The sequence below is a fragment of the Anabas testudineus genome, chromosome 13, assembly GCF_900324465.2.
Source record: "Anabas testudineus chromosome 13, fAnaTes1.2, whole genome shotgun sequence".
Classification (NCBI taxonomy): domain Eukaryota; kingdom Metazoa; phylum Chordata; class Actinopteri; order Anabantiformes; family Anabantidae; genus Anabas; species Anabas testudineus.
This window is the reverse complement of record NC_046622.1, coordinates 4,852,572-4,866,960: the sequence shown is the minus strand read 5'-3', so window position 1 is coordinate 4,866,960 and position 14,389 is coordinate 4,852,572. Positions and strand designations below refer to the sequence as shown.

Below are 14,389 nucleotides of genomic sequence, written 5' to 3'. Positions count from 1 at the left end.
GCTCCGTTCTACACTCAGATACTTCCCCCAAGATATTTAAAGTTTTATTTAAATGTCACTTTTATTTAGTTCATGTTATGACAATGGCCCTCCCTTGTCACTTTTGTGAAATTTAATGGACCAGATAAATCCCGCACTGGTAGATCTTATCCTGCTGCCACTGGAGAGGTGCCAGCAGTTGGTTGGCCCTATGTAGCCTCACCATTTTGTTTAGAGTTTCTGCCAAGCATCTCTCTCTCTTCATTAAAAGTTGCATTCTTCCTCGGAAGACAAACTTCAGACAACACGAACGAGCTTCTCCACTAGCCTCGAAGGGGCAGGGATCGAAAACAAGGCTTTTCTCTTGTACCACTGAACGTGTTCAGCCTGCCCATTGCATGTGGACTGTTCATTTCTCCATTGCATTGCTTCAGTGTTTACTGCTGGAACAGAGCTGTCATGGGGGGAGTGCATTATGGGAGAAATGAAGAAAGAACTGAAAATGTTTTTTTGTTTGTTTTCTTTTCTTTTTGGAGTTTGGAGTTTGCAACCATTACATGAACACGATCTGACTCAAAGATCCTATCCAGTTTGGAAAATATTAAACTTTTGAGATGAATTAAGATGTTACAAAGTGTTTTGTCTGAAATAAGTGTTAGAAACCTAAAGGTTCTTATTTACAAGTGATGCATTGTTTTCTTCCAATCACAACCATAAAGGAGCCAGAATACACTAATGTATATCAGAGAAGAGCAAGACGCTTGCAGAGAAGGGCAGGGCTCGTACAAAACAAGGTATGGCAGTGCCCAAATGAGGGGAACAAGAGAGGTAGATGTTATTTGTCTCACACCTTCGTAGAAGTAGTTCCATAAGGGCCTTGGTTTCTTTGTCCCACACTGTCTGTCTTGATCTCCATTTGTCAGTTGTTGATGTTGCTTGGTGAACACGCACTGTATTGACATTTCTGTGTTTCTTGCACGCAAGTCTCACACTGGCTTCATATCCATCTTTCCACCTGTGTGTAGAAACATAGCAAAGCAGACATTCCTAGAGACTTTACAGGACAACCTCATTGAGATGGACATTCTGGCATCAGCACGCCATGATGCCTCATACAACGATGGGTATGTTGCATGTTTGCTATCTGGCTCGCACTACTGTCAGAATCTGCTTTTTTGCTATGAAAACAATTGTGATGCCTGCGCTGTTTTTCCATCAAACATCCTCTGTTTTGAAATGCTGTCAATCATCAGTGTGTGTCCTCTGTAGTGCTAGAATCTTTGCTGTATTTGTCCCTTCCCTGTTTAATACAACTAACAATTTGCATTAAGTCACATTGTTGGGTTGTATTGCTTTTGATTAATGTTAAATATGACCGCTTTATGAAACACAGTTGCCCATGTTATCTCCTATTGCTACAATAGGATATGTCAGAGATTTGTCCAAATGTTTATAAATAAAATATGGTCTCAGTGACTTTCCACATCATACATTGTAATGTGACATTCAATCACAGCCATGTCACTGTCGCTTGTGAGCTTCTTGTAAACTTGTCAGGAAAATGGCCTTGACAGCAGTGCTGGTGCCACTGCCTCTCTGATGGGCTGATCATACAGCACTTGGACACGCAGCTCTACACATGTATTCTGAGATAGCCGGCCATGTTCTTCAAGGGCGAAGAAATGTGTTCAACTCCACTCTGCAACCTTATATTCTGTATTTCTCCGCTGGACAGCCTGTTTAATAGTTACAGGGAATTACTCTTCACCACGCTGGCATGAATACATAAACAAGAGCCAGCTGTGGTCATTAGTCCTGTAAATTATATATAATATTAATTTACAGTTTAGTCTGCGCAAAACACAATATGCTTTAGTCTTCTCACTGATCTAGCCGATGCGTGATTATTTTAACAGTGGGTGCTTTGAAACATAATTATTTATCAGTGGAAAGGACTGTACATAGACAGTAACCTACCTTAAGTAGTGTACTTCAAGACATCCATTAGAAATGAGTTTTTTGTTAAGACATAAAAGGTAATGTGTTTTTTCCAGGCACTTCCTGTTCAAACCAGGTGGAACATCACCAATGTATTGCACAACATCACCAGGATACCCTTTGACCTCCAGCACGGTGTATTCGCCTCCCCCGCGCCCTCTGCCTCGAAACACATTCTCCCGACCTGCCTTCAGCTTGAAGAAACCTTATAAGCACTGCAACTGGAAGTGTGCTGCTCTCAGTGCCATTCTCATCTCTGTAACACTGCTGTTCCTGTTGGCCTACTTCATTGGTAAGTCACCTCCAGTAGACCTCCTACATCACCACTTATACCTGTCTTCCCTCAGCCCTGACCCTCAACTAACTGCAGACACAGAATGAGTCCATGCTCTATTGTGATCTCTCTGACATCCGTTTTAATAGTGTCGAGTCTGCACTCTGCACCCTATATGGGTATACTGTATATTGTATAGAGACTCACAGATTGACTTCTCATCCGCACATCTAACCCGAAATAACATTATCATTTGTAGATTGGGTTGACTAAATGTGCACAGATGGGCAATCCAGTTTCTTGCTCTTGTGAATAGGTCAGGTGGGAAATGAATTAAAAGACATCAGCCATCACACAAGAGAAGGCTGCCTATTTAGAATATTCATCTTATTGGATTTAACATTCCCTGACCAGCACACCTACGTCCCAGCTGGGTAAGAACTATCAGCTGTGACATCAGGTTTATGTTATTAAATCAGATTTGCTCTTTTTCACTGCCGGCATTCCCTTAGGGAACAATATTCATATCTGATAGATCTTCTTTATCTGTGTGTTATAAATAAAATGCAGTGTTATCTATATACAAAGCAGTTTACACAACATTTCACTTGACATCAGTTTTCTTTCTGGTCCGTTCAACCATGTTCGTTATCACTGCGTGTGTTAGCTACCCAGTTCATCCTCTTTTTATTCCAAGCAAGCTGTTGCTCTGGCAGCAATGAAATATTCAACACTTCATGAGTGGCAGGGTGGCAAGTGTTCTCAATATTGTAACTGGCTAGACGATGGAGTCAAAATGTATGTCTATAATATTTTAAAGGAATGAGTGACACGGTACAGGACATGACAGGTTCTCAGAATGTAATGTCAAACATGTACTGTGGCATATAACGTGCCTAAAGTAATAACACAGAAAATTCAAATCTCTCGTGTGTTTATTGAGAACAACCATTAAAAACTCAACTTAGTGGAAAAAGTATGTGAACCCTTTGAATAATAACCTCAGAAAACCTAATTGGAGTCAAGTGTTAGCATAAGTTTGGGTGTAGAGCTACTTTGACTGACAGAAACCACTCTTAACTTTTTGCAAGCCTAAAGTTTGCCATAGAGCACGTTGACACTTCACGGCAAAATGTTTTGTGGATTGACGAAACTAAGGTTGAACTATTTGGAAAGAACACACAGCACTACATCTGGTGTAAAAGGTCACTGCATATCATCATGAAAACATCCCAGTCGTAAAGTATGGTGGATGCTTTGCTGCATCAGGGCCTGGACAGCTTGCAGTGATTGGGGGGGAAGATGAATTCCCAAGTGTATCAAATTCTTCAGGATAATGTGAGAATGTCTGTACATCAGCTGCAACTCTGTAGAAGTTGGGTGATGAAACAGGACAATGACCTAAAACACACACACAAAAAAACTAAATCCACCTTTTAGCTAGGTCAAAGACGTCCAAAGAATATAACAGAGCTGAAGCAGTTCTGCAGGAGGAACGGGTTAAAATTCCTCTAGAACAATGTGCACATCTGATCTACAGCTACAGGAAGCGCCTGATTGAGGTTATTGCTGACAAGGAGGGGGGGTCAGCCAGTAATTAATTCCAAGGGTTTACATATTTCTTCCACTGGCACTTTGATGTTTTTATAGTTGTTTTCAATGAACACATAAAAGTTCTGAATTTAATACCTCTTTAAATAAAGAGACGACAAATAGTTCAACTTTAAGAAATATATAAAGTATTCATTCATTCACGTAATATAAATTTGATTGGTTGTGAATAGCTGTTTAACATATAAATGGTTAAAATGTTTAATTCAGACTTGCACAGAGGAAGAAATAGTTTTTCAAATAGAGCGGTGGTGAGAACATTGTAGTTAATTTGCATGACATCAGTGACAGAAACAGTCAGATCATTCTTTTTGGCCTTCATCATTGAGATAAATTAATTCTTCATTGAGGACATTTGTTATAGATATGCATTATGCTGTAACAATCATGAAAGCTATCGTTTCTGCTTTTCCTTGGGGCCAAACGAACTAAAATCCGATTATTCATATTTTGTCACCAGAGCCATTTAAATAATTTCATTTAAAATTCAGAGCTGCCCTGGATTGAAAAAAGAAATGAGCTGGTTGGTGCTCGTCGTGATTATCTACGTACACAGCAGTTTTTAATCAATGATGGTGGGTGTGAGCTTCTTTTGGTTTGGCTTGTTTTTGGCATCAGCGGTATGTCTTGGCTATAGAAGTAGAGATACAATATGTGTTGACTATTTACTGGTTGTGGCCTGGCCAAAAGCCAAAGAGCCCCATCAGCCTGATGCTTAATCACACTGTGTAATTATACCCTGCAAAACTCAGACCATCTCCCGATGCACCTCAAGTCAACATGTTAGAGACAAAACCTCTCCCTAAGACCCGAATTTCCAATCAAGAACGAGGGCCATATTTAATTAAAGGCTGATGAGAAAATACATTTAATTTCAAGAGCAATTAATTATTGAGGTCTGTAATTGGGAACTCTGGGTGAGATGTCTAATGAACCCAATTATTCCTCATGACAGATGTTTTGACTTGCAGCATGGTTTTATTATGTCACAGCTTTGTAAATTGGCACATTTTTGAGGTGCATAAAGGGTCGGGGGTATAAGATGGCACTATTTTCTCTGTAGTTGTTCACTCATTAGCACATTTGCTATATGTTCCTCATTTTAAGGTCATCAGTATCCTCCTGTGTTCACTTCCATTCGCCCTGGGTATCTAACCAAGGACAGAGAGGCAGGGCCCCAGAAAATGTTTCACTGCATGATCATCCAACCCAGAAAAAGCCTCTCTGCAACATAGATCCTACCTGTTTGTCTTCCAGTACTTAACATCATTGCTGCTTTGTTTTGATTTCAGTACATATATTGACACAGACTTTGCTCCTCTGCTTTTTATAATGGATGCAAAAGCTGTGTTAGAGATAAAATGGTTCAACTTATATTGCAATTATAGTGACCAAAATTGTCTTTTTATGCTTCAGTTGGAAAGTTTTTCAAAGCACTGTGAACCACCTACTGGCAATCATTGCGTTGATGTGCTCAAAAAAGTATTTATATGTTATTTATATGTATTTATAAGTATTTATATGAATTTATATGTTGTAAAATAAGCTTTAGTCAAGCAATTGACATTATTGTAGTATTGATATGGTTAGTGCACAGAATATATAAATCGAGTGGTCAGATTTTGAACCACATGTAAGAATTGGTTAGAGTTACACTGAAAAAGTCAAAGCAAATTTCAGTTACGCTTTCACAAACTGACTTACTCAATTCTCACTTTTTGAAGATGGTGTGCAAATTAAAATAATCCGCAAGTGTTGTGCGCAAGAGCTGTGATTTACACTATACTGTAGACTGCTGGTGTAAGCGAGGTATAAATGCAGTTAGATGAGACATGAGCCATTTTTAACACCTATTCATTTTTTAAGAGCTTAATTAAAACATTATTTTTTCACTTCAAGGCATATAAGACTGTATCCTATTCAGTATTTTTTGAAATACATCAAGATTGTTTTTTAGAAGCTCACAGGATTTGCCGATTTTAACCATTGCGTCATACAGTTAGCGTCTCTTGCAGCGTGCACTTTTTGTAAAGTGCTCTTCAGGTCAGAACATAGAAGCACAGGAACGCACACGTTTGCTACCATAGTACCTCTGTTCTTAATTGGTACATGGCGTGACCCAACTTTCTGCCAAGAGATAAGTAAAAAGAGGGCAAAACAGTCTTAGGACAAAATTGGTAATGCTGCGAAGTGATGTACTCTTGACAGGTCAGTGGCTTCGCTGGAATGCAGACACAGCTCGTCTCTGCCAGTGGCCCTCTCATTAGAAGTACCTTGTTATTTTTACAACCTGTCGTCACTTTGTCTTCAATTGCAGCAGTCTTTTGAGTGTCATTGAACAGTATTTGCAAAGTTTGAAAAGCGAGCAAAACAAAATCAGGAGGCATTTCACTGGCTCAGGTCCAATGCTCTGCATATCACAGATACCAAGAAGGCGCTGAAGTAAATCTTTAAGGATGGGAGAGGGAGGCGTCTTCAACCACTTTCCATTAGAGGCCTCAGGGATGGATGGGATGAGGAGCGAGGCTCACAAAGACGTGATTACTAGGACACTTGGAACGATACCCTGCCTGGTGACTTTGCGGTAGTTCTGCCAGCAACATACACTGACTTTTTCCATTTCGCCAGTCAGTGTAGAGCTACAAATCAAAAGGAATGTCTTTCTGGAGCTTACAAAATGACAAACAAAGCCATCTGTCTCTTCACTGGTTGTCCTCTACTGACACAGTCATTTCCACAGGCACTGGACAGACACAGAACAGATGCTGGTATTGCAGTTGAACTTTCATCATCCTGGGGAATGTTTGCATTGCATTTTTGAATGTTACAGCCCCGCACTATTGCTACCTGTCTCAAACCACAAATCAAATATCAAATCCATTAAGATAATAAGGTAAACATGTTGAACTGTTTATCTAGTGAGCTGCATAAAAATATCAGGTATTCAGTGTGCTTCAGTACCTTTTCCCACAAACAATCGTGTATTGTTTATTTTGAAAGGACAGACTAGATTATAAGAACTTTAATCATGGGTGTTGCCCACTTTTTACCACTTTCTCTGATCTTATGGGATCACTACTAAACAAATGTGTTAACTAGTGAGCACTACTGTACATAAAAGCCTAGAAAAGCTCATTTGAACCTGTTTTTGTTCACTTGTTTATTACCATACTTGATCTTAATGAATAACATACAAATAGGCAAAAGCTATGTTAATTAGCCATAAAAAAGTAACTGCAGTGTGTGATAAAACTCTAAATTTATGTACAAAACAATATTATTTATACATTTATTTACAATTTAATTTAAAACATTTAATCATTGACTTATGTATTTACATGGGCAAGTATGTCTTTGTTGTCTGAACATTCACTAAAAGGGATATTAGTAACAAGAACGTTCCTTCATAAATAAAAGAAAAGACACATTTAAACAACATCGAGGTCGCAGGAAAAGTGTCAACTTCTAGCTTGAGTCTAAAACTGTGACATAATTTTCATGCTTTGTATCTGAATTATGTGCTTATTTACTTGAGGAGCTTAAGAGAACCAAGAAACCGATAAAATAGCTATATTGAGCTGCTAGGCCTTTTCTGCTGACTGTTGACTTCCAGCGTGGCTTTTGCCTTGCTAAGCTTGTCTTGTCCATTCTCTTATTGGTGATCTGTCATCGTCAGCCCCTCCTCCTCTGCCCTGTACTCTATTGCCATTGTTACAAAGGACATTTCTTTTGTCGACCTTGTAAAATATCAGCATCTTTCATCCACTGTGTTCACATTGAAACACCGCTGATGTCTTCCTGCTAATGTGTTTCCCCCCACCTTTTGTCCCCTAGTTTAGTAGGGGAGTAGAAACGTACTGGGGTTTAAAAAACTGACAGGGCATTGGGGATGGTCCTTGCTGATGTTGGTGTGGCGAGACAGATGTTGTCCCATGGGGTCAGGATAGCATTCGTCTTCTGATCTTACTGCTCAGCATTTTTTTTTAAATGCCATTAACCATTAAACCATGCATTGTTCTTTATTCTACGAAATTGACTTCCCGTTCCCCCATCTCACAGCTGTCACCTTGGGATAATAAGCAGTGTGATAGTTCCCTGGCAGTTTTAGGGGCTATTCTACTTTATTTGTCGAGTACAGTTTGCTTTTCTTAGCTAATATAAACCAATTCTGAAGTTGTTTTGTGTTAATATTTCAGCCATGCACCTTTTTGGATTAAACTGGCACCTCCAGCCCATGCAGAGACAGATGTACCAGCTGTCAGAGGACAATACTAGTGGCCTACCTTTTCCTACTGACCTGAGCTTGCCACCATTAGGCAACACAGGTTTGGAAATACCTGATCGCAAGGGAAAAGATGACAGTAAGTGCAACTTTTCTAATAATATTCACAAGACCTTGTTATTATTTCCCAAATAATAATTAAATAATCTCTAAATGCAGCTAATTTCTCTCAAGACGATTTGCTCTCCGTAGACGTCAGTACACTCTTGTTTTTACATCAGAAAACTCTGCACGAGAAGAAAAAAAGTTTTTCAAATCTTAAAGTTTACAGATGACATTTTGAAACTCAAGCTACTTTTTTTGTTATCCAGTTTCACATTGTGTTCACACATCTCTGTGGTATACATTGAGATCTGCATTGTAATCCTGTGAAAGTTGTTGTAAGTGGGAAAGTGTTATTTGTTCCTGGAGGGAGAAAATGGGACAGCTTAAGGGACTGAGTATCCAGGGGCTGTAGGGGGATTAGCCACTCTGTCCCCTTCAGAGCGGATGTGATCCTTTCATCTCTTAGCCTGGGCTGCCTTTCCTGGCAGCCGAAGAAAGCATGTGTTCACCCCACAGTACCAACTGCTTGACTTGAGTAAAGTTTTCTGTTCCATTCTCAAGTAATGGGACCAGATTTAACCATGTGATTTGCCACTAGCAGACTACAATAGGTAGGAGATGAGGCCATTACCATATAGATGAATCCAGGAGTTGTCTTTTTCATTTAGCAGGCAGCAGAAAGTGTGTTTAGCGAACAACAAGCATGTCTACAGCAGAGTGTAGACCCTGCGTGGCAGCTGTTGCTGATAGGAAATCAATAGCCATACCTTTGTAAATAAGTCTCATTTTGCAGCGCTGTCGCCACGAGCAATGGTGAGCTATCAAATGTTTTATCAAGGTGGATGCAGATGTGTACAGTTTTTAAAATTCACAATTCTCCTTCTGAGCCTTTGCATCAAAGCATTATGTCATAGTTTAGCTTGCAGAACAACAGCCATTTATTTAACCATGAGACCCATTATCCCAGGTCTCCGCTGATGATTTATTTAAACAGCTGATGAGTACACCATTAATGTGCTGCATAAGTAAATACACACCCCAACATGTGCAAAATGAGCCTGTGTGTTGTAACATTATGTAATACCTAGATCTGGCAAATGGGGAGTCTGTACTGCCTACTCTGATAAAACCCATTGCCACTGATGGACTTTTGAGAAGACTGCCATCTGCTGTGCCACGTGTAACCTAAAGCCGTGTCTGCCACCAAGTCCTGGGGGTAGTTTGTATGGGCGTCTGCTTTAGTAGACATCACTGCTGAAATTAGCTCATCTACATGGGCAAACAGATGTTACCTTTTCCGCAGAGTCCAATATAAGTTGTATTATGGAGCATATGGGCAATTTTTGGCATTGGAAGTGCAAGTACCTGAGCGGGTACTAGCGATAGAGGTCCCTCTCTACAATGATTACAATTTTCTCTTCATTACTTTGTCTTCAGTTATAACTATATTGAAGCAGATGTATTTTCTCAAGTACTTTGTGTACCATTTCACACTATATGTGTCTTTTAAATGGTATTTTTTGAATATTTTGTCACTATTTATCTTTTACTTGTTTTTATCTATAAAACAAGTTCATGTACAATGAACATTTTGTGTACAATCACCACAAAATTCCAAAGTAGAATATAGTTTGTGAAGCAGACAGATGTTGAGTTGGAGTCTTAAGAGCTGCAGGCCGTGGTCAGAGGTCATTCATTATATTTTTTTCTCTGACTGTCAGCGATGTGATTGAATATCTGTGATATGGTCAGACTATCATGCTTCAGCAGACTCCTTCTGCCCTCCACATGCTGGATTAATGGTGTGACATCTTTGACCGATTCACTTTGTGTGCAATGCAGGCAAATTGGACAGCTTGTTCCCAGATGACAGCTATATAGATATGGGCGAGATTGACGTGGGGCGCAAGGTCGCACAGCAGATTCCTCCTGGTATCTTCTGGAGGTCCCAAGTCTTCATTGATCATCCCATGTACCTGAAATTTAATGTGTCCCTCAGCAAAGATGCCTTAGTGGGAATCTATGGAAGGAGAGGCCTACCTCCATCACACACACAGGTAGGAAATATTTGAATGTTACAGCCCTTATTACTACTGTGGATTGATTTCCGTTCTGTTGTGGTTTTTATTTAAAATAGAGTTTGAAAAGTGTTTGTGTGGCTTTAAGTCGACACACTTTGTTTTCTGTAATAAATCATTATTAGTGTTTAACACTATTGTTTGTGAAAAACAATAGTAAATTGTAAATGTGATACTGTGTGAAATAATTTACAATGACTGCATAGTGTAAGGATTCAGCTTCTTTTTCCATTCTTCCTCCACCACAGAATATAAATTGGGATATTGTTTAAAAACTCTATCTAACCATGTAGGAGTATGTCATGAATACAAACCAATGCATAAATCTTTCTATTATATTATGGGTCATTTTCTTTGTTGCAGAAAGGATTTATGGTTAAAACATTTTCAGGTTGAGGATCATCAATGAATCAAACAAAAATACGAGGCTTAGGGGCTTCGATTTTTCTTTGCACTAATTCCAAGTGTATGTGCTGCACTGAATCAGATAGATCATGTTATTAATCATGTCTGACTGTGTGCTTCACAAAGTTAAGATTTGTGCTATAAATGTAACTGTAGTTCAGCAAATTGTTCATAGCATGATTTTTTATTTGCATTAATGTCAAAATGTGATGTATTTTCAGTCAAAAGCTCATGTTTGTCTCTTTCCTCTATTTTTACTTCAAAGAAAATAATCCAGAGTGAAGTTTTCGTAGTGTGACTGATTACACACAGAGTGGCAGATGAGTCAAGATTCCCTTCCTTATGTAGATGAAAATGAAATGCAGCCTCTTTGGTATTCATTGAGTCACTACTGATATGAGGGAAATCATTGCAGATGTTATTTGGTAAACACCAACTTTAATTTTTCCCCTCAGCTTCTCCTTACTTTAGTAGTTTTAAACAGGCTTTCATTTGAGATATGTGGGCTAGAAAATGATCACAGCCTTTGCAGCCACATTGTGTCAGGACTTACTCAAGCTCTTCTGGAATGATGAGTTATTCATGTAGACCAAATGATGCTCTGCTATAAAGAGGGCTGAAAGCACTCAAGTCTCATGTGTCACTCTAATAGCATGTCTGCGGTCCACCCATCAGTCTTTCTCACTTTCTGCGTGTCTGTATGCAGTTTGACTTTGTAGAGCTGTTGGATGGGCGACGACTCCTGGTCCAGGACATCCACGGTCTGGAGGGGCCTGTGGGTATGCAACGGAGCCTAGTACCCATCACCACACACGACACAGGCTTTATCCAGTACATGGACTCAGGCATCTGGCACCTGGCTATCTACAATGACGGAAAAGAAACTGAAACTGTCTCCTTCCTAACCACTGCCATAGGTGAGCACTCTGGGCATAACCTGCTGCTGAAACCTGTAATAGCAATCCATATAATCCATATAATACTAGCCAGCAGCAGTGCAGCAGCAAACAGCCCGGATTTGGGGCATGAGTCAGAGACAGTTTTTGGCAGATTTCAATACCAAGGAAGCTGCAGGTTAATCAAGGTGAAGTTGAATATTACAAAAATCAGGACATCAGTGCTATCCTGCCATGCCCCTGAGTAGGGCATTGAGAGATCATAATATCCTCATTAGCCTGAGTGTCTTCCGTGAGAATCAGGGGTCCAGCTTCTGGGAACCATTTGCATACAATTCAAAGTATGATTGTACCCTCCTGCTAGTGCCATTTTTGATCACGATTTGCTCCAATTTCCATCTACTTTCCATATATCAAAGTAGGGAAGATATTTCTCTCCTCGCAGTAACTCTGTGTGGCACACAGATGTGTTTCAGACATACATCTTTCTTTGTGGAGGTGATTTCGTTTTGTACGCTCCTCTTTGTTCTCCCTAAAGCGCCTTTGATTAGCACTGCTGTATCAAGCAAGGTGTGAGAGGGCCCGAGGTGTCGACTTTCACAGGCATGGCAGCTGGGAGCTGTTCTCACATGCTCTTTAATTAAAAGCTCCTGGGCCAGAGTCCATCTGTGACAGGGTTTGTGCCAGGCAGCAGATCGATGAGAAGCTGTCCTCAACACCAATGTAACACCAAACGGAGACAGGGAAGAGATGCACTATGCCCCCCTGCTGTCTCAAGAACAGCTGTAATTCAATACTTAATATATGATATGACACAAGCAGGGGAGGTCAGGGCAGCATGTTTACTTTTGCTTATTTCTTTTTGACTGGATGTGCATGAAGGCCTTCTGTGGTTTGCATCACTAGATAAGGTGTTCTTTGAAATGGATGGGGATAGGACGGGGTGGGGCAGTTAGTCAGAGCTAGAATTCTGCCACTGTTCATTTGTATCGGAGCTGATCTGCCCACAGGAGCTCCTAGGGAGGCAGAGGGGCCCTTTCTAAAATGGGTCACCGCTTAAGTGCCCTTCAGCAGAAATTGAATCTCACCAACTGCCTGAGTTGTATTGAGCCGTGGAGGGATGGAGTTGACCTTCAAATAAAGCAGCCCAGGTATAGAAATATATGTGAACAATATCTAGAACAGGCACACGGAGAGACACAAGCAGCATTGTTTATAAGACCCTAACAGTAAAATTATTTTAGTGTTTCTGACAGCGTTTGTGGGAACAAAATGTCTCATTTTGCCGTCAGTGAGGCACCTTATGCTCTTCACGTGTATTAAATGAAAGGTTTACTTGTTGCACATACTGAGCTGTGCTATAATACATCTGGGGGGAATAGAGTATCCCTGTCTTTAATCTGGGTTACTCCTCATTACTTGGCTGTGGCTTCACGGCAATGTGAAATGTGTCCTACTGAATGTTTTGTATCACTGCCCTGTGGAGCATGAAGCCATTTGTCCTTGCTGCCTGGTGCCAGACATGCTTCAACTCAGACACAGCTTCCTATACAGGGGAGGAAAACAAGGCAAAGAAAGACCCAGCACCAATGTCTTACTCTGTACCCTTTCTCAGTCTATAGCAGAGGCTTTCTCTGTACACAACCACCCATCATTCAAAGGTGTGGACCATCCTCTGAGAGCAAGGCAAGGTGCTGATTAAACCTGCCTATTGCACGCTACTCTGTCCTTACCGACTGGAGAGGCTCACACAATAGTTAGCTCCCCTGATATGAAGAGTAATGAATTTCAATGAAGCTCTGCTTGAATTCATGATTTATGTGTTGGCCTATGTCGAGTGTGTGGCTAAGAGATATTCATGGCCTCCCTTCCTCGCTCTCAGAGGAAGCACACTGTAGACATGGGGAGTGTGTAGTCTACTAAAATTCATCAGTATTCAGAATGGGACCATTGCAGCTTACCAAAGATATACCCATGATAGATAAAGATAACCTTAATTAAAGACACATTATTGTAAAACAGCTGACCATGTAATGTGTCAATTAGTTGCAAGTTTAAGCTGAATCTTTCAGTTCTTGCTGGTTAAATAATAAATTACAACCCCACTTAGATTTTTGTGTCACTTTGTATGTGAGCTGCAATATTCACACCGAGAATCTCTCCTGCATAATTTTACTTCTGGAAGGAATTTCTAATGGGAAGTATGCACATATGTCACACCTCTTATTCCTACCCAAAACTCTGCGTGCACACACACACACACACACACACAGCTATCTTCACCTAGCTTTAAGCTTTTAAAGCTCAGGCCTCCTGTTGTAAGTGGATGTTCTATCTGTTTAAAACCCTACCAAAATGCTGATTTACCACCACACCCGAGGGTAGTCTTTCCTGCATCCCTTCACTAACCCAATATGGCAAAGACAAGCATGCAGCACAGAAAACATGAGCAGTATTTTCTACCCCTTTCTCTTTTTTCGCTCTATCTCTGGACTGCCTCTTTCTCCTTCTCCCTCTTTTGTCTTTTCACTCTGCCTTGCATTGCATCCTCAGTGGTGATTGACTCTCCAGAGTAAAGGGAAGCTGAGTCCATGGCTCATATTTCTAGCCCTTTGTGGAGCATAAGAGATTCTTTGTTCAGTAGGTTTTGCCTCAGAGCTTCTCTAGCCTGAAGGCAATGGACAAGATTGAATATTTTTCAGCACCATTTCAGGCCTAATTCAGTGAGCATCATGTTTCAGAATTCTGCTGGACTTGAACACCACAGAGATCAGGGGTCATTCTTATTTCTAATAAAACCAAGTGCTAGAACAGTGGATAG

General features: G+C 40.4%; 1 protein-coding gene across 1 annotated transcript in view; it reads left to right on the top strand.

The window, feature by feature from the left end:
- The window catches only part of tenm4 (teneurin transmembrane protein 4), a 130,580-nt gene that overhangs the window by 59,036 nt on the left and 57,155 nt on the right, over nt 1–14,389 (top strand). Inside the window, exons 6-11 of the mRNA XM_026340724.1 lie at nt 699–773; nt 1,005–1,103; nt 2,034–2,269; nt 8,059–8,223; nt 10,032–10,246; nt 11,379–11,589. Coding sequence (XP_026196509.1) covers nt 699–773; nt 1,005–1,103; nt 2,034–2,269; nt 8,059–8,223; nt 10,032–10,246; nt 11,379–11,589 — 1,001 coding nt within the window. The remainder of the gene's footprint in view (nt 1–698; nt 774–1,004; nt 1,104–2,033; nt 2,270–8,058; nt 8,224–10,031; nt 10,247–11,378; nt 11,590–14,389) is intronic.